Source organism: Melopsittacus undulatus, chromosome Z, assembly GCF_012275295.1.
Source record: "Melopsittacus undulatus isolate bMelUnd1 chromosome Z, bMelUnd1.mat.Z, whole genome shotgun sequence".
In the NCBI taxonomy this organism is placed as follows: Eukaryota; Metazoa; Chordata; class Aves; order Psittaciformes; family Psittaculidae; genus Melopsittacus; species Melopsittacus undulatus.
In genome coordinates, this window is record NC_047557.1 from 15269131 (window position 1) to 15295408 (window position 26278).

At 37.0% G+C, this 26278-nt stretch overlaps 1 protein-coding gene across 1 annotated transcript in view; it reads right to left on the bottom strand.

The window, feature by feature from the left end:
• Positions 1 to 26278, bottom strand: part of OXCT1 (3-oxoacid CoA-transferase 1) — an 82100-nt gene that overhangs the window by 32678 nt on the left and 23144 nt on the right. The window contains exons 7-11 of the mRNA XM_034073064.1: positions 25295 to 25355; positions 7658 to 7765; positions 4854 to 4965; positions 4273 to 4367; positions 1052 to 1100 (exon numbers count right to left, since the gene is read on the bottom strand). Of these exons, the coding sequence (XP_033928955.1) occupies positions 1052 to 1100; positions 4273 to 4367; positions 4854 to 4965; positions 7658 to 7765; positions 25295 to 25355 (425 nt within the window). The remainder of the gene's footprint in view (positions 1 to 1051; positions 1101 to 4272; positions 4368 to 4853; positions 4966 to 7657; positions 7766 to 25294; positions 25356 to 26278) is intronic.

Sequence of the window (26278 nt, forward strand, 5' to 3'; positions counted from 1 at the left end):
CTAAGACATTTTTCTTCATGCAGTTTATCACAACAGTTACCTAGCTACTATTGAAATGCTGGACTCAATTCCTTAACAATTTCTTGTTTCAAATCAATTTCTTATTTAAAACATTATACTGAAAGAGGGGCAATAACATAGCAGAATGATAATGGTATCAATTAGTTAAGCCAGGTAGCAAATATTTCAAGTCAGTGAACAACTGCTATACTTCATCCAGATATTAAATAAAAAGCAGATAACTAAAAAATAGAAAAGATTTTCTATATAAAAAAAAAGCAGCTCTAAGATGTCAGCTATGGGTCTATAACCTATACCATTAACATTAATGAGAATTTATACCATGCCATGGCCTACTTTTTTTTTGTCACAATGCAATATATAGGTGCAATTTTACATGGAAACAGAGAACAGATGCAGGCATAACTTTCCATAAAGAAAACAGGTATCAGAAAGACACATTAAGCCTTAAAAAGCTTACATTTTTACACTGTATGGCTACTTCTGAGGTGTCATGCCCCAAACCAGCTGGGCAAGAACAGTATGTGAGGACTGGCATCACTGGGATGCTCTTTCCCCCTAACCCGCCTACTGTTCTCTCTCTAAATGCAAATGAGTTACATTCCTGCAACTTACTAGGCTGGAATACAGCAGACCATCATATACAGGATGTTTTAAAACATGTCCCAAACACAAACCATTTTCTAGAAGACACAAGGTGAAAAGTATTAGGAAAATAAATCCACATTCGCATCTAGGCTTAACAAAATAATCTCACTTCTGAAAAGAAAGATTTGACCCTTTACAGCCTGGCCTCAAGGACAACTTCCTTTAGTAGCACCTAGAATGCATCAAACCATAAGCTCTTCAACTAGAATATTAAACATCTCCATTGATCAAAACCAACCTTCAGTTAAAAGAAGACAAATACATTCATATTCATAAACAAATAAAACAAGAGTCTGGGTTCATATACTGAATCAAAATTATATTTTTAGATTAATATTGATTAATAATTTCCCATTAAATACATTTATTTAAAATATTTTACCTGCATTAATCAGGTCTGGATCTACTTCATTTTCAAGTGGATAAGGACCCTGAAAACAACATAGATATATGTCTGCTTTATACTAAAATACATTCCAGAGAGAATTCACAACTTATATCTAATGCTTGATACTGAAAAGAGATCATCACAGACATGCATTTTTTTAATCTTCAGCAGAACAAAGTCTCTGACAAGAGAAGCCACAATTTACATCAACTATCATATGAGGACTGATGAACATATTGTTAGAGGTTGTCAGAATGACTACATAACCAGAAAGCTGGGGGTTTCTTTGGTTGTTTTGGTTTGGTTTTAACCAAAGTGACAGACATTTTTCAGAAAAAGGTAGATAGGTGAAACTTCATAAACCAAACAACAGTGAAAATAATGTTTACAATAAGATTTATTTAAAATTATATTTAATGAGGCTTACAAGACCTGGTGAAGGTTCTGACTCCTATCAAAACATGTATTTAAGAACATATTTAGCAAAGTAGTACTATAATCCTGAAATAAACATTTCTTGAAAAACTTCCCTCCACTAATGAGAGTTTTATCATTGTGAAATATCTGTTACAGCCCGCCAGATCAAGAGGACTCTGTGGATGAAGCGCTCTATAGACAGAGAGGAAGAGCCTCACGCTTGCAGGCCCTTGTGCTCATGGGGGACTTCAACCACCTTAATATCTGTTGGAGGGACGGTACAGTCTAGCACAAGCAATCCAGGAGGTTCCTTGATTGTGTGGAAGACAACTTCCTTCCACAAATAATAGAAGAGCCAACAAGAAGAGGTGTCATGCTTGACCTCGTGCTCACCAACAGGGAAGGCCTGGTTGGAAATGTGACACTCCAGGGCACCCTTGGTTGCAGCGATCATGAGATGGTTGAATTCAAGATCCTCAGGACAGTGAGAGCTCACTGGCCTGGACTTCAGAGAGCAGAATTTGGCCTCTTCAGGAACCTGCTTAGTAAGGTTCCATGGGATATAGCCCTAGAGGGAAGGGGGGCCCAAGACTGTTGGTTGATATTCAAGGAACATCTGCTCAGGAGTGTTGCATCTCAACTCGAAGGAAGACGAGCAGAAGGGCCAGGAGTCCTCCTTGGACAAATAAGGAGCTGCTGAGGAAACTTCAAAGGAAAAAATAGGCTTATAAAAGGTGTAAGCAAGGACAGACAGCCTGGGAAGAATACAGAGATGTTGTCCGTGAACTTAGAGACCAGGTTAGGAAAATAAGGCCCAGTTAGAATTAAATTTGGCTAGGGATGTTAAGGATAACAGCAAGGGATTCTATAGGTATGGAGCGGCTAAAAAACAGATTAGGAATAACGTAGGCCCCCTCCAGAAGATATCAGGAGAACTGGCTGCCCTGGATTTGGAGAAGGCTGAGGTTCTGAATAAGTCTTTGCCTCGGTCGTCACTGGCAAAGGCTCTGAACGCACCACCCAAGTCTTCGAAGGTGGATGCAGGGACTGTGAGAATGAAGACCCAGGCCCACTGTAGGAGAGGATCTGGTTCAAGACCATCTTAAGAACCTGAATGTATACAAGTGCATGGGACCTGATGAAATCCATCCACTGGTCCTGAAAGAGCTGGTGAATGAAGTTGCTAAGCCACTGGCCATCATATTTGAAAAATCATGGCAGTCAGGTGAAGTTCCCAACGACTGGAAAAAGGCCCCATTTTCCAATAGCCCCCATTTTCAAGAAGGGGAAAATGGATGACCCAGAGAATTACAGACCAGTGAGTCTCACCTCTGTGCCTGGTAAGATGATGGAGCAGATTCTTGTGGAAGGCATGCTAGGGCACATGAAAAACAACAAGGTGCTTGGTGACAGCCAGCATGGCTTCACTAAGTGGAAATCCTGCCTGACTGATTTGGTGGCCTTCTATGGTTGGGCTACAGAAATGATGGACAGGGGTGGAGCAGTTGACGTCATCTACTTGGACTTGTGCAAAGCATTCGACACTGTCCCACACAACATCCTTGTCTCTAAATTGGAGAGACGTCAATTTGATAGGTGGACCACTTGGTGGATAAAGAACTGGCTGGATGGCCGCATGCAGAGTTGTGGTCAAAGGCTCAGTGTCCAGTTGGAGACCAGTAATGGGTGGTGTCCCTCAGGAATCGGTGTTGGGACCGGTCTTGTTTAACATCTTTGTCTGTGACATGGACAGTGGGATTGAGTGCACCCTCAGCAAGTTTGCTGATGACACCAAGCTGTGTGGTTTGGTTGATACGATGAAGGGAAGGAATGCCATCCAGAGGGACCTTGACACGCTTGTGAGGTGGGCTGATGCCAACCTCATGAAGTTTAACCATGCAAAGTGCAAGGTCTTACACCTGGGTCAGGGCAATCCCAGGCACAGCTACAGGTTGCGCAGAGAAAATATTCAGAGCAGCCCTGCAGAGAAGGACTTCGGGGTGTTGGTGGATGAGAAAATGAACATGAGCCAGCTTCAGTGTGCGCTTACAGCCCAGAAAGCCATCTGTACCCTGGGCTGCATCAAAAGGAGAGCGACCAGCAGGTCAAAAGAGGTGATCCTGCCCCTCTACTCTGCTCTCGTAAGACCTCACTTGGAGTATTGTGTGCAGTTCTGGTGTCCTCAACATAAAAAGGGCATGGAACTGTTGGAACAAGTCCAGAGGAGGCCATGAGGATGATCAGGGGACTGGAGCACCTCCCATATGGAGACAGGCTGAGAAAGTTGGGGCTGTTCAGCCTGGAGAGAAGGCTGTGTGGAGACCTCAGAGCAGCCTTCCAGTATCTGAAGGGGGCCTAGAGGGATGCTGGTGAGGGACTATTCATTAGGGACTGTAGTGATAGGACAAGGGGTAATGGGTTGAAACTTAAACAGCAGAGGTTTAGACTGGATATAAGGAAGAAATTCTTTACTGTGAGGGTGGTGAGGTACTGGAATGGGTTGCCCAGGGAAGTTGTGAATGCTCCATCCCTGGCAGTGTTCAAGGCCAGGTTGGATGAAGCCTTGGGTGTTATGGTTTACTGTGAGGTGTCCCTGCCCATGCAGGCGGATTGGAACTAGATGATCTTAAGGTCCTTTCTAACCCTAACTATTCTATGATTCTATGATTATATGAAATATGGCATGTATTTGAATATGGCTTTTAGTAAAATTATAATGAAGTTGGGGGTGTGTGGGAACGAAACCCAGCCCCTGCAATGTAAGTACACCTCAGTAAGGGACTGAGATATGTTCTTACCAAGCCCAAGACTCCATTTTCACTCTGTAAGTGAACAGTTATGTCTGGACTGATGAAGTTACTGGCCAACAGTGGGATTCCAATACCGAGATTAGCTGAAGAGAATAGGTTAAGGCACAAACATGAACATACTGCAAACTTGTCAATTTAAAAAAAAAAAAAACCAACATTCTACTATGATTAGAACTGTTCTCTTCAGAAACACTTTCATTTTAAGTTAGATGCTTCATATTTGTGATGAATTATTTTGCCATTTGGATTGTCCAACTGCATTCTGTCAATGCTTTACACATTATAAAAACGCACAGTGCAAGTAAACTTCATTTCCAATGTACGTGACTTGTTTGAGAAATTCTTCAAAACATTTATCTGCTAATAAACTTTTCAGATATGCTTGGATAAAACCTCCATCTATCCTGTTCCTTAACATCCTATATATTTCAATAAGGTATTAATAAAATGACAGAAGGCCAGGCTCTGTGAAAGACAATGAGCATGGTAATTAACCCATCTTAAACAAACTAGCTGTGATATTATTCTAGTGAGTCATCACTTTAACCTATAGCACAGATGAAGGATACCATACATGCCATCCTCAAACTCTAAAGCAGCCCGTCTGATGATTCTCTCCCTCACATTGTCTCCTTGTTTTTGTTTGGCCTTTGAGTCTTCAGGCTTTCGAATTGATAAGCGCTAGAAAAAAATGAAGTAATCATAAGTAAAGATTAGAATCCAAATTCTTGCTTTTCACAGCACAAAAGCCTGATGTGTGATTGCTCAGAGGTACTTAGTGTAACGATAAAATTATTTATACATCTTCTACAAAAAAACAACCTTTAATTCTATCAGTTTATCTAAGCCAATGAAGTCATCAAATATCCCCAGTGATGGTCTTAGAGCAAAATGTTATTTCTTTGTCTGTATTGCCATGGCTGACGTAATACACAGACAACTGGTTAAGAAGGCACCAAGCATTAGTGCAAATATTAGCAAGTCTGAGATTCATTACCCAAGAGATACCTAAATAGATTTGTTAAATGTCAGCCTAAAATACAAATACTGCTCTCTTTCTGCATTTAATTCAGTGGTGCTAGTCTAGATTTATATGCATGAGACAGACAAATGACAGTCATCCAAAGATACTGGCAGCTAAACAACCAAATTTTCAAATATAAATCTGTATAATCTTGCAAAATATGCCTGAAGTTGTTTCCTGAGATTTTCTGCCCTTAAATTGATGCTTTCTAAATCACATGTTAGTGAAAATGCCATGACATTCCAAAAGTTTGCAAGACTTTTTTGAAAATTATTGTTTACATAGATAATGTTCCTCGCACACTTTTCCCATGTATATAAAACTGCTCTGGGTAGCACCATGTCCTGCACCCCCATATTTTTCACATGCTTTCCTACTTCAGGCCATAATGAACACATCATGCAATATTATCCTCTGTTACTTTTCATCAACACAAAAAAAATTTTGCAGTGTCTTTTTTCTCCATGTTGGAAGTTACTTTCCTCTCAGGCAGTCAGAAACAGTCAGTATAAATCCTATTGAATTCCCCAGAGGCTTTCTTTTTATGCCTTGGCTATTTTCCCTAGAATTGCTTCACTTACAAATTACAAAAAAAGAACAATCACAGCAGGTTTCTCGGCAGCAAAGAGAAGGTTGGAAGGAGTATGACTTGCACTAGAGGGACCATGTCTAGGCCAAATTAAGAAGGAAATGCTGTTTAAATCCAGCAAGAATTACAACAGACTAGTTTCTTTTATTGTCTTTATTTCTCATTTCTCCTCTTACCACTATCATACTCAGCAATTTCATATGTACAGCCACTTCCTTACACATAATCTTTTATGGAAGAGTAAATAAATCTACTGTTTCCTTCCTATGCTTCTATTAATGAAAGGCACCACTGCCAGAATTACAAAATTATACAACCAAAAATAACCTCTGTTACTTTGCTGAGCCATTTATAGTAGTTCTCCTCCTCCAGCCCTTAATTTTTTCCTGAAGCATATAGGGAAGAAGGCAGTTGACTAGGCAGGTGTATTCACTTATACAGGCAGCCCAAAGAAAATCAGGTGTTTGTACAAAGGTCTTCTCTAGACAGAGAGTCACCTTTTCATCTACTGCCAAACTGCAGTGAAAACAGCAATTTAATTAATGCAAAATGGATTTTGCTCATAAAAGGCAAAAGCTTTTATGTGAGATATTGCATCCTCAATAATACAGGACATTAACTTCAGTAGAACAAAACATACACAAAGAAAAAAAAAAGAGAAAGGAAGAAAATCTATTGTCACATTTGTTTCCAGTTAAATACTCAACAACATGCAATATGTTTTTGCAGAATGAACAGATGGAACAAAGCCAAAAAAAAACAGAAAAAGCTTTGTAACCTAACATTCATGAAAGAGTTTAATCAGAGAAAAAGCCTTGTATGACTTGCTAGGAATTTATGACTTGATTTTAATATTAAAAGTTTAATTATTACTAATTCTTTTCTGCACTGTTTTTTGAGATTTTTTTTTTCCTTGTGTCATATATCTCCCCCTCCACCAGCTATTCTCATGACATTCTGAATAATTCCCACCTCCGGAATATGGAGACATAGGAGAAATAAAAATTTTCAATTACACATTAAGAGCACTGTCAAATCACCAAAATTAATAACATAGGGACATAGTCTGAGTAGGAAAAGCCACAAAAACAAAGAACAATTATGTAATCCTCATTTTTTAGTGACGGAATATTATTGTCGTGATATTGCTATTGACACCTTATACAGACCAGAAATGCCACTGATTAAAGAAAGGGTCCTTTACAATGTAACAAAATTCAATACACAGCACAAAAGGGGCTGATGCTGGCTCTATGTGCTCATGTCAAAAGCCTTACAGTAGAAAATATCTGATCATCAAAGACAGCTCATACTTAGTCTATGTGTTCCCCTTGTTGTGTCTGCAGTAGGTGAAGTGAGAGAAGGAAGGAGAAAGAGGTAGCATTTTCCATCAAAATTTCAGCTGCGTTAGAACCCCCAGGACTACAGGCTGTTTAGTGTGAGGTATCCCTGCCCACGGCAGGGGGGTTGGAACTAGATGATCTTAAGGTTCTTTCCAACCCTAACTATTCTATGATTCTATGATTCTATTCAGAGAATGAACCAGAGAGGCTGAGGTATAAGAAACAATGCTTGATTCTCAGGCCCACACCTAACTACTAACTACATAAGTACCTACCCAAGCTTCTAGCAAAACTCAGCAAGTGTTTTCTAACACTATGTTCTCAGTGCTAAGATTTGGTGGCTAGAGTAAAAACCCTGTATATTCTAAAATACTCACCAAGCTGAAATATGTTGTGACCAAACACTCAGCTACTTACTTCAATTCTCTTCTCAAACTTCTCTCCTTGTATGAGACGATCAACATAGATTTTGGGAACATGAATGTCTTCTGGGGCAAATGCTCCTATGTCAACAATTTCTTCTACCTGTAGAGAGAAATGGAAAAGTGAAAAGTTTATTCAGCAAGACATTAGACATGAGGTTTCAAATATTAAATATACCCTCGATCAAATAAAGAAAACTAAGGAACAGGACAAAATAGATATACCCTTTAAAATAGGCTGGCTTAGATTCTTAGATTTCCTCTTCTTTCAAAGGACATTTCTACATACAAATTGAAAGTAGTTTACATTTTATCAGCATAATTTGTATGACCACCTTGAAAAAACATACAATATACAGTTACATCAGAACTGGTTTTACCTACGAATAATTTCCATCTAAATAGAGAGAAGCAATGTGCTGGTAATGAAACGTCAGAGTATAAAGCAGAACTGGGAATTTTAAGGCTACGAACAGAGAAGACGTCTTGAAGTTTCTCCATGGTGTACTTGAAAATAAAATTGAAAATATTTGAACTGTAATAATTGATTGTAAGAGTAGGATGAAAAAAATCTAGAAGTCTCTACGTTTAGTGAAGCAGAGATTCAGCACAAAATGTCACCATTCCACACAGAGTATATTTGAAATTTCACCTATTTGGAGCACCACAGACATCAGAATTTTCCTTCCTTCTATACCTGAATGGTATATGGTATATGGTAATGGTATATATATATATATATATATACCTGAATGGTCTATGTGGAGACCCTGCTCTGGCCAGATGCCTGCAGCACAGACCCTCAGCTGTGTCTGGTGCTTTTCCTATAAGCCTTATGTGCATAACGTTAAAGCTACAGGTCAAAGATAACATCTGAAACAATCTAATAAAAATAAATTAAGTTTCTAAACTGCTTTATCACCAAGAACTACTTAAGCTTTCAGGAATGTCTGAAGTCTAACCCAAAAAACAAGACCCAGATTATGACATATCCATAAAGGTACATCATTTAGCAGCCATCACCAGTGAAGCAAGATTAAAGAGTTTAAAATTCAGTTTGACATCCTACTGTTACTGCATAATTTGATCAATAATAAAATCTATAGTACATCTGATAAGCAATTACCTTCCTACCGTGCCTTGCAGTGTGACAGTAAACAAACAAACAAATCCACACTAAAAATGGCAGAGGGAGAGAAAAATTAAACTAAAGATGAGAAGGATCAGATTCAGATGATCCTTAACAGAAGCCCTGGGGTAAACAGACAGGATGAGACAAGTTGTGAAATCTGTAAGGCAAAGTCTGTAAGGAAGACACAATAACAGCAACACCAGTATCAGTGTCCATGAAGAGCAGACACTTCCAAAAAGTCCTTATCCACAAGATAAAGAGGGACAATCAGAACGCGTATTTTAAGAAGTCAGACTATTGTTTTCATGAAAAATGATGCAATCGCATAAATCCCCTGTCTCACTTAAAATTTGCTATTTTATACATGAAACTTAAAATGAAGATGGGGACCAAGTCAAACACAGGATAAATGAAAAAATCCTGAAGCACACAGCTGAAAGACATTGCACTTTTGGTGCAGTGACTACTATCAGAACATGCTCAGAGAAAAGACCTTTCAAGGAAGCCATGTACAAGCAGAGATGATCTGCTATCAGCAGAATTCCCAAATTCACCTTTCTTAATTAAATTTGTCCTCATTTATAAGGTGGAAAATTAGGCCTGAAGAATATTAATTGCTACTGATTTGAATTTTCTCATTGAAAGACTTGCATTTATTTGCTACAGTAGCTGAAATTATAAAACCAGAATCTTTGCTGGCACAATTCCAACAACTTCAACAGAATTATACCATCTGAAAACTTGACACACTGTATCTTTTCCCCATAGAATACACAGGATAAATAATTTATCCTACAATAAATTGGATATTGTTGTTAGTCACCCTATCCCTGTAATTGGTTAGTATTTTGTCTCTTTGGAAAGAGCAGTCAGTGTGATAGCTTTTCCCCTCAAGATCCATCACCATAATTATTTATTATTTCTGTATGTTTTCATAAATGAACATAACAGAGACAAATTGCATTTTGTCCCAGGGATTTCAAATGAGCTTAAGGATCCCTACAGACTGGACCGTCTTTGTGTTCACAGGCAGTCCCCCTACTATTCTTACTGGTGCTTTGCAATTTCCATCTTCTACTATTATGTGAAATAAGCACCAAATGTAATTAAAATTAAGCATATTCAAATATCCATTGAGCAATAAAAAGGAATTTTGAAAAGGGATTAAAAATTTGCATATAATTTCTGCAATACATATCATCCATCTCTGCAAGTGAAATTAATCAGCATGTTAATATGAAACAGAAAGAATTCACACAGTAGAAGTACAAATGTCACCTGATTGCTCCAAACCTCTCTCCCAACTCTGCTCACAGGGAACTAGAACATACTCCAGCTGAAACACTGTAGGTGGGCTGCCAGCTACCCCATCAGTATTGCCATACATGCTACCACAAATGAAGCTGTGCCAACGAAAGTGAAACCAGGAAATCTGATAGCAATGGGAATCGGCAACTTAACTTTCTGTGACCACTGCAAGACATAACCCCAGCATCTTTCCAGATAAGAATGATAATGCAAAAATAAATAGTTTCATATCTGAGCATATTCATTACCCTTTCAGGTTTCATGTACTCTTACTGAGTTTTCTGTAACATAAAGCTGCTAAACCTCAATGAGACATGCAGGCAAGCATTCACATAAATAGTTAAAAGGGGGTGTGTGAGTTTTCTTCCTGGCCTGCTCTTCTTCTTATCTATCCTTTAGTTCCTTCTTCCCTCTACTTACCTTGCCCTAGGCTTTATTTTGACACATACAGAAGAATCACTGCAAGCATAAAAAAAAAAAAATCATTCTATGGCATCCCACCCAAGAGACACAAACTCTGTCAAAAGCCTAATTAGGGCAGACCACCTCCTGCACTTTTTTAAATTAGGAAATAAATGAGCAAATTTTTAAATGAGCAAATACTCAAGATTGCTTTGATCATATTTGTAAATTTTAAATCTTAAGTTTACATTTTTGCTACACAGGTAAAGAGTAATATCAAGAGACCATACAGGCTGAGTTGCCTCTTCTGGGAAGACTCTGATGTGTGTGTGATCCAAAAGTCCTTTCATTGTTTCAAGAGTTTCACAGTATTGGTTTTCTTCCTGGGCATAAATCTTCTTGCAAATCTTGTCTGATTGCTGACAGAGACCAGAATGAATAAATTCAATCATTCTTGAATACTGGTTTATCTGCAAGTACACCCAGCACATAAAAGCTGTTCTCCGCTATGATTCACAGGAGCCTTCTGCCATTCCTTTTGGTATCAGCACTCATAGACTCAGTGGTCATTTGTTTTGCAATATCATTTCCTTCTGTAATTTACATCTACTTTTCCCTATTTCAAGTATTTTGACTTATTCTTGCTTATGGAAATTTAGCTACTCTTCTACAGCTTAATCTCAGAATTTCTCACGGCTTCCAGAGAGAGAAAAGGAGCCTCAAAGGTTATGGACTTCCATTAGAAAGATACAGAAATCAGGTTCTTGACCAAATATTGGCAAGGAAATCACAAGGACAAATATTCGTGCCAAAACATGCAGAAATAAAAAGGCCTTTCCTTTGAGTATGTACCTTTCAACCTATTTCTGCAGCCTAATTAGGTCCTCTATGATACATGAAATGTTTTCAGCTCTTTAGGTTTTAAATCTCAGTTTTCATAAAACCAAGCTATAACCAGAAATGACAATATAATTCCTTATTATGAGAAAAAAAAATAAAAAATGTGCATGTGTGGGTGAGTGACAGAGAGAAAGAGACTGGGAGAGAGAGAGAGAGAGAGCTTAGCAAAACCTGAGCATTTTTAAGTAGCTTATTTTTACACTGGCTTTATTAAATCTCTCTATCACTATCTTAATTATCCTAGTACACTTCAGAATTTCAAATTGAAATAATAAAACTACCTAGCAGAACATAAGTAGAACAAAATATTACAACCGGTCAAATATTCAAAACAACCTAAGAATGAAATAAAACTCAGCCCATTAAATGCTCAAGACAAATTCATGAGAGCAGTTATCCATTTCACTACTGGAAGAGTCAGCATGTCACTGCAAAATTCAGCATAACATTTACAAAATCATGAGAATTTAAAAGAGAAATTAAAAGCAAAATAGGGGCTATAAGGAAAAGTTGTGTGTGTCTGCTATACTCAAGATCCCGGAAAGCTCAATCATTCCCATGGCTAAAGACAAACAAAATTAAAAAAAAAAAAAAAAAAAAAAAGGTACAAGGTCAATTTTTTAGACTGAATTTTACAAGAAACTTTGATATTGGAAAATAGTGGAATACACTCTAACAACAGGTCACTGGAATTTAAAAACACACTATACATATATACTTACCAAGCTATAGGAAAGAGCAAACAGGTTAATATTTGCTCAGTTCTGCCTGCATGCAGCAAGGTAGAACAAGATCTTCTGAATTCCTTTCTGTCCTTTCTGACCAAGATCAGCCAGACTATGAAGTTTCTACTCCTGCCAAACTGCTATGGTAATGAAATAACAGTCAGAAGCCATCCTGAAAAAGAGACTTTTCCAACAACTTTAAAAACCAAGCAACTACCAAGTAGTTTTATAAAAGCACATCTTGGCCAATAATCACCATGTTATACTCACATAAGACTTGAAATAAATGCCTTCATAAGCCTAGTGAGAGGCAAGGGAACAGTAAAACTCAGTTAAAAAAAAAGATAAAGTTCAGGTTTATTAGAGAATAACCTAATGATACTGACCTCGGCCACACTAAAGGTCCATTTAGTCTAGAAGCCTTTCTTTTTTTGCGAAGAAAGGGAACTTAGAAGTGTGGTATTTCTGGTTGTATTCTTCCACCTCTAGCAATGTGCAGTTTAAGGACATAGTCAGAGGCTGGACATAGACCACCTTGCTTCATAGCTTCTAATGGACCATAAACTTGTAAAATATTTTTCTTGGAACCTAAGAGACCCTATCATGACATTACTACAATTTAACTAGCATGAAAAACATTTCTCATTAGCTCTTGCAATTTCACTGTATGCTTCCTTCTCTTTGCAAGACAGGAATAGCACTGTTCCTTCTTTGACTGTTCTACACCAATAAAGACCCTCGAAGGAATAACCTTAAGAAGATAACATTCTCAAAACAATGTATTTTCAACTTTCTTTTCCTTATAGCTGGGAAGTTCTACCCAAAATAAAAACTCACTTGGGCAGATTCACTTAAATCACAATAGAAGTGATCATATAAAAGAGTAGCTATCATGCCTATGAAGATATACTTTAAAATGTATTTCGTAAGTATAAGATGAAACTTGCAGGGCTTTCCTCAGTATGTTTGCAAAATAGGTAATGAAGAAAAAAAGCAAAGTCTGCTAACTGTTACTGGTGACTGAAGTTACTCCATTAAATTGATGGAACTGCTTGTTTGACAATTTGCACAAGTAGGTCTATATAAATCTATGTGCATCAAAAGCTAGTGACAAATGATAGCTATCTTCTTGCTTCCTTAAATTTATTCATTTGGATTTTACACTATTTTTCTACTGCAAAATAACCTAATTACTTTATAATCCAGTATTCTCTCAGTCCCAGTATTACCAACCAACCCAGCCTCCTGCACCAGGCACACCTAAGAAGTGATTCCTTCCTAATCCCTTCTTAAAATCTGGTTGGTTTTATATAAACCATCAGTGAACTCATGCTGGTTGTGATCACATTTTGTGACTTGTGCTTTCTTGGAGAAATTAGGTGATTTCAGAATACTCAGTGCTTATTTTTACTGTACTCAACTGAATGACAGTACTGACAGCAAAATCAAAAACATAACTATGTTCTTACATCTTAATTACAAACTGCCAAATTTCTATTCAGCCTAGGTTCTTCACACAAAATGAAACATAAACATCCACATGGAATACATATAAAATTGCCTTCTCAGATCTGGAAAAGACAATTTTGGAAGATTTTTTTTAGATTACATTATGAAATTATTTTTCAATCAGGTAACTAAATTAATGGGAGAAGAGCCAGAAGAAAACAAACAAAAATCCCACAATCAGTGGAACATAAGCTTCATCTGTTAAGGGCCAGCTAATGGTGAAAGGACCTGCTTAACCTGTACTAGGTACCCCTGCTGAATACAGTAACTGACCACATCTCTAACTTTTCCACTCCAGAAGGACTGCTAATAGAATTAACTCTACCAGAATGATATAATTCAACATTAAAAAAGAGAAGAAAAAAAAAAGGTGCATTGCTTTAAATACATTATTCCTGTACTTATTTTTAAAATACATGAAGACTGAAAGCCTTTGAACCATTAGAAAGTAAAAATAAATAACTGACAAATGGCGAGACTGAATGAAATCCCACCTCCTACGCATTCAAAGAAATATAAGTTAAAGGTCAGGAGCTAGATTTAAATTTTGCTTTCAAAAATGAACTAAGAGGAATTTAAGTACTGAAGGTAAAAAAGTAAAACCAAAAACAAAAAAGCCAAAAACCAAGAAAAAAGCACCAAAAAAAAACCAACCAACAAATCCAAACAAAACAAAACACCAAAACACAAATACAATTCAAATACAGCCCTTCGCGTTTCCCACGCTATGCAAGTCCAACTATACCACTCTCAAATCCAAGGAATACATCTCAAAATCAAACTAGAGTACATTAAGCATGAGACATACAGGAAGGTAATCAGGCCAAATCAATATATTAGCAACTATTTTGTAACAAATATGTTGCAGGGTCTCTCTGGTAAGTAAAAGAAACTCTGCTTGTACTTCAATAAAGGCAAAAAAGAGACCCATCATTTCTAAATGTCATTTTACATGCACATACGTATTAATTATCTTTATTTCAGATACTCATTATAGACAGTGGTAGTTACAAGGACGTCTGAAAACTACATGCTACCACTTTCTTTCTGAACAAAGGATCGTTGTGGTCCATTTTGCCTTCAAAACCACAGCAGATACCCCCAGACACCCAAATATCCATGATGCAACTTTTCTGCAATGTTAAGAAGGTAGTAAGAGTATTTTCAAGGAAAGGATCAGAAGAAAGAAAACAACTGATGGTAGTATGTCATGTGGCTTCTACACTACCAACAGATTAATCTGAAACCACAGGAATGTGGGCATCAAGAAATTGCAAGTAACAAATTTTAAGAAAAATAAAACTTAAATATACTTAATCATTATCCTTCCTGAAATCTGCCTGGAAAGCAAAGCACTAGACATGCATGGAAATAAAAAAACAAGTATAAAGTGCTTCACTGAACCAAAATTGTTATTTGATGATGAAGCTGATAGAAACATAAATCAGCTCTTCATGCCATAAAAATAAGAAGTTTTTGTGCTTATCACACTAATGAGAAAGCTTTTATTTCTTTTCCTCTTGCAATGGTGAAACATTGTCTTTAGCACACCTGATATTCAAAGTCATAACAGGTATGATCTCTAACCTCCTGATTATATCAAGTTTTCTATTCTGTCTCTGTGTTTATAAATCAGTTGGAACAACCTTGAAGAACATCAAGCCAATACTAATTGGCTTAAGATTCCCAACAGAGCTATTATGCAACTTATTTAAACTGATTTTTATATAAACTGCTTATTTGGGTTTGTAAGCCTTCCTTCCCTGACCCCTCAAAATAGAAATACATTATTGTTAGATTATGATTTAAAGTTAAGTGGCCAACTTTATATAACCCACATGGTTTTCCCCTTTCCCAAAAGCCTTCTGGCAGACAGCTAAATAGGATACATTAGTTTGGCATATGTTCAGCCTTGATGGAATCTGACAGAATCCATAGCAAACAGCAATTCATGTCTATTTGTACAATCGCTCAATTTGGTTCCTTGAATATGTTTTTTCTTAAAAACCCAAATTAGTTCTAATTGTGAATGAATGAAGCCCATCAACCATCATATTTCTGTAAAATTTAAGATCTAAACCATGCGAAGATAGCTTTTCTCAATGCACGCACACCAGGAGACACTGAGAGTATACATAGCTGAAGAAAATCAAGGGATAGTCTACTTCAATGTGGGGGACAGTAGTCTTTTTTAATTGCTGGTAGCAAAGGCAAACACAAAGCACAACCCCTCCTAAATGCCTTACAAGAGGTAACCAAATGCCACAGCACCAAGAACATGCTGCTGTCCAGGCAAGGAAGCCAATATCTCAGCTGGCCTCCTCCTAAAATGTTACAAAAGCTATGAGAATTTTCAAAATACACAATAATAAAAACATAAATCAATAAATGAAAACAGCAGTGCAAAAGCAACAGAAACAAGGGTGCACAAGAGCTTGCCTAATTCACTTAAAGACCAAGGAGAATCATGAGACATCAGTACAACTTCCACCAGCCTGGAATTCAAACAGGCAAAGATTTTGGTATAAAAAAAAAAAAACAAGTTTCTATTATGAAGGTACTGTGGGAAAAAATAAGTAATGCAAACTATTTTTATTAAGAAATCCAGTTTACTAGATTTCTTAATAAAATCAGTTAAACAACTAATTGTTAGTAGTGTTTGTACCTTTATTTGCAGTTCTTGATGCTCTTTCAGAAATTAAGCACTGAGAGTCTAGGGGCACAAGTGCTCCTTAGCATGTTGCTTATACAGCCACTTGGCTACATAGTTGCCCTATTTTCAACCAGAACATGTTCTAGCTCTCCTCTCTGCTTTCCCTTGCACCTTTCAACAAGAAAAAAACCTGGTATAACACATTTGCCTTAGCCCGAAAGCTAACAGAAAAGAGAAATGTGCTTGGTTTTCTATAATAATAATAATAATAATAATAACAACAATAATACAAAAACCCCAAACAAACAAACAAAAAAAAACCCACCAGTATAAACGTGGCAAACTAAGGAATTTGGTATCTAATTTGTGGTAATATCAGTGGGAGTGCACTTCCACACAGTGGACTTCATGATTGCAGAAGTACAAACGTAAAGTACAAAGCAATTTAATGCAGTTTTGGAAAGAAATGGAAGAGTAAGTGACTTTCTAATAAACACCAGAAAACTGGGAGACCGAAATAGAAAACTACTTTTGGTCCTCATCCATTTTTTTACCATCTTCCGCAGCCTGAGAAATAAACATGATTTGAAGTCAAGATAGTTTTTCTATCTCAATCCTTTTACTTCTCTTTAAATTATCACTTTCTTCACTGAATAATTCTATTCTGTAGCATTTGCAGGGAAGGATGCTGCAAAAGAATACTAAAGTTTGAGCTACTGATTCAAATGCTTACTCCAAAATTCTCACTGCAGCAATAGTTACAAAGCTGCAGCTTTTCAAAACTCTGCACTTGTTCACCTGAAAAAATGCATTTGCTTCAAGTCAGTAGGCACTTACATTGTGAATTTATTCTATTATTTGCAGTTTGAATGTCAAATCTTTCTCATTTTGTACTAGAGATCTCCATCAGGACTATTAATAGCACAGAAAATAAATTATTGCTTAACAACATAAATAAAAATACAGATACATATAAAATCCTTCAATCATGCCTAAAACTCTTTGTGCCATATTTTCAGTGATATATTCATATGTGATTTAAAAGGCAGAGACTGATAAATCATTGATTAACACATCTTACACACAAAGCAGGGGATAAGAATTATCATTAATTTATTGTACAGATTAGTATAGGCAATGAAAAGTTAAATCTAGAGTATTTAAAATCCTATTAATTTTCAAATTCCCATGATGCAGGACATGGATGAAATACATGGACATTAATGAAATATACCTCAAAGGCACAGCATATCAGGCTTTGTATAAATTTTTATGAAAAAATAACCCTGACTAAATTTAGATATAGAAGCAAAGGCTTTCTATCAGTTTCCCCAACACACGGACTTCCTCTCAATCTGCAATATCTACTGATCAACCCTGGGCTTGCCTTAGCTTGTGCTTTTTGAATGTCATTTTTGTTCTCAACACACGTGACAAGGATAAAAGGATTTTTTTCACTGACAATTATATTCATATCTGCAATGAGCTTCTGAAGCTGAAGGCTGAGAGAGCTCGTGAAACTCATTCAAGAAGGTATTGGTTTAGAAAGGAATAAAATATGACAGATTAAAAAAAGAAAATCAAATCTTTCAGCACAATGTTGTGCGAAAGTAAAACTATCTGAACAGCAGTCAGCAACAATTAGATCTGCTATGAATTTTAACCACTTAACATTCACTACTCCAGCAATGAAGTGCCAAATCTGTACCCACGTAATTAGAGGTTATATATAAAAGAAAGGCAACTGTAGGGAAAAAAGAAAAATAAATAAAACAAACAAAAAATAACAAACAAACCACAAAACAAAACCACATACCTAAATTAACTATTAAAGAAGGTCAGAAACATGTTAACTAAATGTAAAAATAACTCCCTTCTAGCTCACCCTACTAAAGTGCATCTCAAATCATTCTAAGACGGACTGCACAATGGCTGTAAAATTATTTTGCTTTTCTGTTCCATCTTTTAATAAACATATGCACACACAGAAGCAAGGAATCAAAAGCAATTAAGTGAAATAAAAACAACAAAAGGGCATTCAAGTCTGGTGCTGGGATTCTTTTTGGAAAACGAAAATTACTGTGGCACTGGTATGCAGCTGTTTTCTATGAGCTGCTTTTCCAAATCAGTACTAGCAGTCCCTGGGTTTAAATTCCAACCCTTCTCTTGACCCATTCTGTAACCTTCTATGATTGGAGCCACAATAGGCACCAAACTGCTTCTTAATGTTGTTAAGACTGAAGCAGAAAAGATATTAAACACTTCAGCCTTTTTTGTACTCTGTATTGGTAATTTTACTCTCCTCATGGAGCAGTGATATATCAACTTCTTTGGTCTCCCAGCCCACTACGTATGTAGTCTTACAGTTTCTTGCTGCTTTCAAGTCTACTTTATTTTGCTGGAGAGTTCTGATTTTGCTCCTCTGTGCCTAAATTATTTTGTTTGTCTGGGTTTTGTAATGTTTAGCCTCAGACATCTGATCTTGGTCTCATTTTCTGTCATTTTTCTTTTCTGTGTTTGAGAATACAATGATAGTGATCAAGGTCAAACTCCCACTGCTCTTCCAATGCTTTCTCCATGGCGGAAAAGTTTATTCGCAAGCTCTAACCACAGTCTTCCTCAACTTTCATTTCTACTTAGCTATATCCCCCAGAAGCCTTTATCTACCAAGTCTTTGAGCTGACAAAATCATTCTTCTTAAGAGATATTTTGCCATTTTCCCTTCTATATTTGCTAAGGATAATGAGCTTGCAGTTCATAGTCACTCTCAACAAGTGTTCACTCCAATCTTTTATCTAAGGCTCCTTTAAGAAAAGATGTTGTAATGTCTATACTCTATAATTTCGTTATCAAAATTCAGATCCACAAGCATTTCATATTCAGAATATAGCCAAAACCTAGGCATGTAAATCCAATCATATAGTTAAAAGACCTGACTAACCACCTAGGTGTTTAAGATGCAAAGACTTCTATACTTATATTAATAATATATATTTTTATATATAACATAACTTTTGTATATATTATATTAATGTATTATAGTAACTATCATTTACTGCCACTTGTACCAAATCCTTGTAGTAAGGTGGCAGGATTAAACAGCTCAGCATCCATCCTGTGCCAAGTGGGATTCTCAAACAAAACATTTCCCCACTGAAGATTTGTGGAACACCCCGTCAGCAACCACTGCCTCAGCACACAGAGTCATCACTGAGCAATTCAACAATATCAGAAAAGGCCATAACAACACAATGGTCACAGCATTTACACAGAAGGACCTAAATTCTGTACCATTCTTGGCATCAAATCCTGCTCTATGGCTTCCCGGAAATAGATCCCAATGCAAAGTCTCTGTCCATCCCAAATCCACTTCCTGTACTACGGTTCAGCTTCAAGTTCCTTAGATGGGGTGTCCAGGCAAGGAAAAAGGTTCTTCTAGACTCTGTTTTCCACTTTAAAATAGTACTTGCAGGTTTTTTTTACAATAAACTGTCTCTATGTAAAAACCTTGAAGAATTTCTCAGAACAGAGCTAGCTATGCACCTGAGGAAAGTTTTGCCTTTGTTAGAGCACTTAATAGAATAGACAGCAAAAAAGGGCATTCATTTTCTAGTTTCCTCAATAAAACACAATGCCATGATTTAGCACAGATAAGAGGATACAAATAGCTTATTCCAGTCTACTTCTGTCCCTTAGTGTGGTGCAGTTCATTGTACCTGAGATAATGGCATTCACTGACGTGGCTGTGTTGTCACTAGGCAACCAGAGATAAAATGCTGGGTTTAATGATTTTTATTTAATGCATTTTTATGAGAAAGTACACTCTCTTTATACCTCCCCTGATATTATTTGAGGTGGAAATGCTATTTACACAAGGAGATATATTTAGCCATCCTCTGCAATCTGAATAAGAAAATTATTCAAACTGGATATTCAAACAGTCAGTCAATAAATATTTCTAAACATACTGACTATTACCGCTATCAAACACTTATATCATGGTAGTGGCTGAGATCTCAAACCACTTCACCAGCAACAACTATTCAGCAGGTCTCACCAAAAAGAAGAGCAAGGGCAAGAAAACAGACAAGAGCTGAGGGGTGTTTGGGGCTGTTATGAATGTTTATGTACTCCTTCATGGCAGAGATCAAGCTCAAGTCTCTATCACCCTTCACCTCTCCCATGCTGAGATGAGGCCCACACATGCCAAGGTGACACCCTGTTTCATCCTGTGGCTTTGGGTTGCCCAGATTTTTTTCCATAAAAGAGGCATTATCATCAAAGGTTGACACTCACTGTGGGGCTGTGCTCTCAGATGCCTCTATAGGAAGAGGCACGTATTAGGGAGCATCCTAATATCACAGCCATTGCTCTATCAGTCTAGGCACACATAATCCCTGTAACTCTGAGGTGCTACACATTTAATTTCCCATCACACCATTCAACAGATCTGCTGAGGGCCTGACAACTGTGCTGGCTGCTGTATTCAGCAGATACCTCCCTCATTCAGCAGAGTGTTGGAAATGTTAGCACATACAAAAGGCCACATAAGCCCTCAAGTTTCTTCACATGCTGAGCCCTTCCTCTGCACCTTTTCAAGGGCTGGTGGCTCATATATGACTTGTCACCACTGATTTCCCAACTTTCCTGTCTTTCTGCAATAGGAGCAGGAAATCATTTATAGATTGGAAAAATCAACTGAAAGCCTCAGGCTGAGTGTGTGAGGGCCACACAAAGCTACAGGTCTGCACACCTAACTCAAGTTCTGCAAGATGAAGTGAGAAGCAGGTGCACAGAGAACTTTTAAAGTGCAACACTGTGTAACTATAAAACCAAATAAACCCCTTCATAATTTTGCCTACACATAGATAAAACCAAACTAACTAATGCTGCCAATACCGGCTTATTTAACCTTTTTCTCTGCAAAGGTTACCTTCCAAATAACAGGAATCATGAAGTTCAGTTGAAAACTTCTTTTGACCTTTAATACTAGTCATCTTTAAATTAAAATAAAAATTTAACTGGCCTCAGCCACAGCTGGATTTTCTGTGCCCCAACATATAACCTTATTATCTTGAATGTTAGCAGGTTCTATTTCCTATTTTGCTTAAACAAAAGAAATGTATGTAGCATTTCAAAATATTAGTTCAGGTCAGCAAACACCTCTTGCATTTTACTCTGACCCTAAAAAGGGTACTGGACAGCTACTTCTGACCATTTGCTTAGTCAAAATAAACAAGGCTGAGGGTCAGACACTTTAGTTACAAATTAATTCTGGGGAAATTTAATAATCAATAGCTCTTCAGTGTTTGCCATGGACATAGGTGGTGATGGTACAAGCCTGACTCTTTCTCCTTCAGAAGAGTGAGAAGCCCTGCTCCTCACAGCATAGAATAGTTTCTAAGCAAGCAATAGCTATCAGTCTGTGGGTTTGTGAGGTGGAGGGTTTTTTTTTTTGTCTCTACTCTTATCCTCCATACCTACAGGAAATGCTGCCAAGTTCTCCCACCTCTGAGTTGTCACAAAAATTGTCTTTACATACTTCACCTAAAAGAGTGCAAAATGCCACACTGACTTTGGTTTAAAAGACTAGCAGCTTTAACACATTAAAGAAAAAAGTGTCTTTTACTATTTAAGCATGTCAGGAGATCTCACAGGTCCTCAGGTTAACATAAAAGAACAAGTTAGCAAATGCGACTGATTCCTAGGGCACTTCCCACCTGTACCAATTTCACAGATACCTTCCAACTGGATTCACAGTAGTTTATTCTTCCCTTGGTATGGAATGCACTATGCTAATTGTAATCCTATATTTTTATCAATTATCAGAAATTAAAATAAATTGAGAGAAAGATTGGTTAGATAATAAACCCTATGAAGGAAGTATCGATAACGAGACACGCAGGTAAACTTGGTCTATGCAACTATAACATGCTTTATAACAAAAGTTAGACATCCGTGATGAAGAAATATCTGCCACATTTACAGAACGTATTTTGGAAAACACTGATTACACTTCCTGAAGGATGCTGGAAACTGATCAACAAGATGTAAGCAACGCTATAAGAGCCCCTGTATAATGATCAGCAGAGGGTTCAGGTATGCAAACAAGGAAGCAGCAGGACCAAAGAGTAACTTTACTTTTCAGGTGACATTAGTGGCAGCAGTGTTACAGTGCTGAAGACACTCCAATTAGTCACATTAGTAAAGTTCCAGAAAAAAAACAGAGCAAGAAGGAGATGGACGTAAAAAGGATAGGAGAGCTGAAGAAAATGTTTTATAGTTAGAATCCATGACTTCAATCTGTTCATCATATTAACAGCACTGAGAATTCATCTAGTGGGAAGGAAATGCCAACTTCAGAAAGTTTTCTAATCAGCAGAAGAGATGGAACCTACAACCAAAATAATTACAGTATGAAGACATATTTATACCAGTGAAGGTGATTAACCACTGGAATAAGCACAAACAGAAGGATGCTTTTTCCACCTCTTGTTTTATTTGCATCAAGGTAGGATAAGTTTCTGATTAAACCTATCATCCAAAATTCAAATTATACTCTGATTGAATATACTTACTGGCTTAATAGTGACATAAATGAACAGCCTAGCACCCATTCTTCTAACTTAGGAGTTTAACAAATCAAATTCTGTTTCTGAAAAAGATATTCTTTCTAAAGGACTAGATAAAACTTGAGAAATACATCAACTACCAGAGTTGCTATGGGAGAAAACAAAAAACACAATAAAAATCCACCAAAAACCCAAACCAAAACAGTTCCCTTTTTCTTAGTATTTACAGCACTCATTTTAAAGGAAAAAAATCAGCAACTCAAAAATCAGAATCAAATATTGGAGAGATATGCTTCTAATTTTTCCTAGCCACCTATCTCAACTTTGTTCTTCATGCCAGACAAGCAAACATTGACAGCAAAAGTCTGGTTGCATAACAGGTGGAAAGCTCCACCACCAAAATCAGGATGGGAACGCTAGACAGAGCAACTACAGTCCTGCAATTTCCAGTTAATCAGTGCATGACTCTGAAGACAGGCCTGACCTGTAGCTAGTTTGATGGAAAGTAGCACGGATGACTTCAAATCTCTAATTATAGGACTCTCTGCTTGAATTAAGGTAAATGGTCACTGAGTGATAAAGGGAAACAGAGCTGGAAACAGGAACCAGAATTCAGAAATCCCTCTGCCAAGAGAGTATCTGACTTACTACCCTACGCAAAATTTTTTGTTCTCCCTGTGTCATTGAATATTTCACACTTCAGCCTCAAACAATGTTAACTAAGGAGTTAGGCAAAACTCTTTTCAGTCACCTGGGTTCCCTAGTTAGCTCTAAACAGCCGCAAGCTGACAATGCTCTGTACTGAGCAAGTGCTAAATGCCATAACAAGTCTCTCCTTCTGACTCCCTGGGTCTGAACTCTTCAATCCAGGCACAACATTCTGAATTCCACTTTGGAAGAAAGACACTTAAAAGTTAAGCAAATAAGGCACTGCATTTGGTTCAAAATATGTATTTGTCCTAAATCTCTGATTATGCTTCTTCATCCATTAATTTATCCATAAAAAAAAAGAGTTGTGAAAAAGCATTAATGTACCATCTTGCAAGACGCCTGTCAGTTTCTAAGTGTTATTGAAAGTGCAACAAGATTCAAGGTGGACACAGTTCACAGCAGAACTGCTTAAGATTGCTAAGTGGAATTATAGCAAGAAGGGTGTCTCATAATTGTTGCTCACTGACAAGAAAATTCTACCCTATCACATGTGTATATAAGAGCAGACAGAGAGAATTAAATGGAATGTAGGTGGAAGGCTTTGATCTACTTAAATTCTCTAAATGCCAGACTGAACAAAGTATTGAAGGGCAACTGTCTAGAAGGAAACGGAATGATGGAAAATTATTTCATTTTAAATGGAAAAATATTTTAAACCTCTCTTGAAAACCAACTGAAAATTCATGTATTGCTGCTCAATCGTCACTATAAATCATGCAACAAATTCTATAGTACTTTTTGCCATAGTTCTTTTAAACACAAGGAAATAACTCAAATTCCCAAATGTATTATCCAGAGATGTTTATATAACAAATATGTTTTCCATGTGAGATTTAAAAAAAAAAATCCGAAACAGAGCAAAACCCAACACCCAAACAAAACCAAAGCAGAGCTCCTGAAGAAACAAAAGCCTATTTCATTTAGAATTTTCTACAAATAGTCCTGAAGAGTTTTTCTTGATCTTACTATCAAACCTTACATAGCTTTCATTAGGCACATAAAAAGCTAACAGATATTAAAAAATAAACAGAGCATTATATCTTTCAGATATTGCTATGCCTTAGCAACTCTTCAGTCACTAATATATTTCCAGTGTAGGCTGCTCCAATGTTTTAAACATTATTGTTTTAAACAACAAGGAAAAAAAAAACCAAAAGAAACTTACAGATCATCTAATCCAGCCTCTTTCTCAAGGCATAACCAAATGTCTGTATCTTATTCTGGACTTACATTTATGTAATTTATGAAATTTAGAGCCCACGGCTGTGATACGTCCATGATTTGCCCTATCTATGTTGTTATGTACTTATCCTTATTTTCAGGAATTTTTGTATAAGGTATTATGTTAATCATCTCAAGCACAGCCTAAGATTATTGTTTCTTCTTTCATCCACATGCTATTTAGAAATTTGAACATTTAGAAATTTGAACAATTTGGTTGATGCTCTGTTTCTCTTTCAAAGGCTGATCACAGAGAACATGAAGTCCTGGCCGGGATGAGATGAACAATAAGAAACCGAGGAACCATAGTGAACTAATTAATAAAACAGAGCATAGTGTTAGGAGTAGGCAACCCAAGTATACAATTTAAACCACTGTCCCCGATATGAAATCTAGCAAAGAGTCGAGAAAAGGAGAACTCTCTCCTCAGAATGCCATGTAAACCAGAGGGGTATGTTGACTACAGGGGTATAGGGCTTACTATGCTTCAGTTTCTTACCTCTACCACAGTTGTCTTGGCAGCTTTGCACATAGGTTGGTTGAAGTTTCTGGCAGTTTTCCTGAAAGAAAAAAATAAAACTAATAAATAGTAAAGCCTGTAACAGTATGAGGAAGGACTTTTCAGAGATAAGCTACTACAAGTGTCTCTGTAATATAAATATCACAAATCTTTTTGACAAATAGCTAGAGGACTAATAAAGAGACAGAAAGGAGGAAAAGTATTATGAATTGTGTAAGATACATATGAAATTAAACCATATTTTGTGACATTAGAAAATATTACAGATCTTTTTCGGTCAGCACCTTACCTAATTGGAATTGGGTATGTTACTTATATCTTCATTTAATAGATCCAAGAGCAGCAGCAAGCTGGGCTTTGCACAGTGTTCCTTCCCATTATTTCATTGCACAAAGAATTAAATTATCTTCACAGGGGGCAGCACAAGGCCTAACAACCTCTCAAATCCCACATGTGCCTTCATAGTTCAGACTAACACTTGGGATAGCATTTTTCACAGTAGTAAATTTAATCCAACCCTTCTGATTGAAAAGCCTGTGCCAGTTTTGGCACCCGTTGCAAAACTCTGGCATTCCTCCTAAGTATTCCCAAACAGTATTTCTGTTAACAAGGAAAAAGAACCTCCAAGGAATAAAACTAACACATGACATGTAGAGTTGTGCTGGGATCTGCACCGAGATTCTAGAAGACACAAGGAAAACAAGCTAGCTGTGTCAACACTTCTATGTATTTTTCAGAATATTTAAGAAAAAAATATTTTTAATGTGGTTCCTCTGATCGCATCTCAGCATTTTTCTCTTTTAAAAGGTAGAATTCTTGAAATTTTTTCATCAAAATGCATGAAACTAGAGTTCAAAACAAGCCAAACTCTCCTATTCCTTTTCCACAAACTTTTATTTTTCTCTGAACACCCTTATTTTCCAACACCTTCTCCTCCTCTTCACCCTTTTGCATGATGATCAC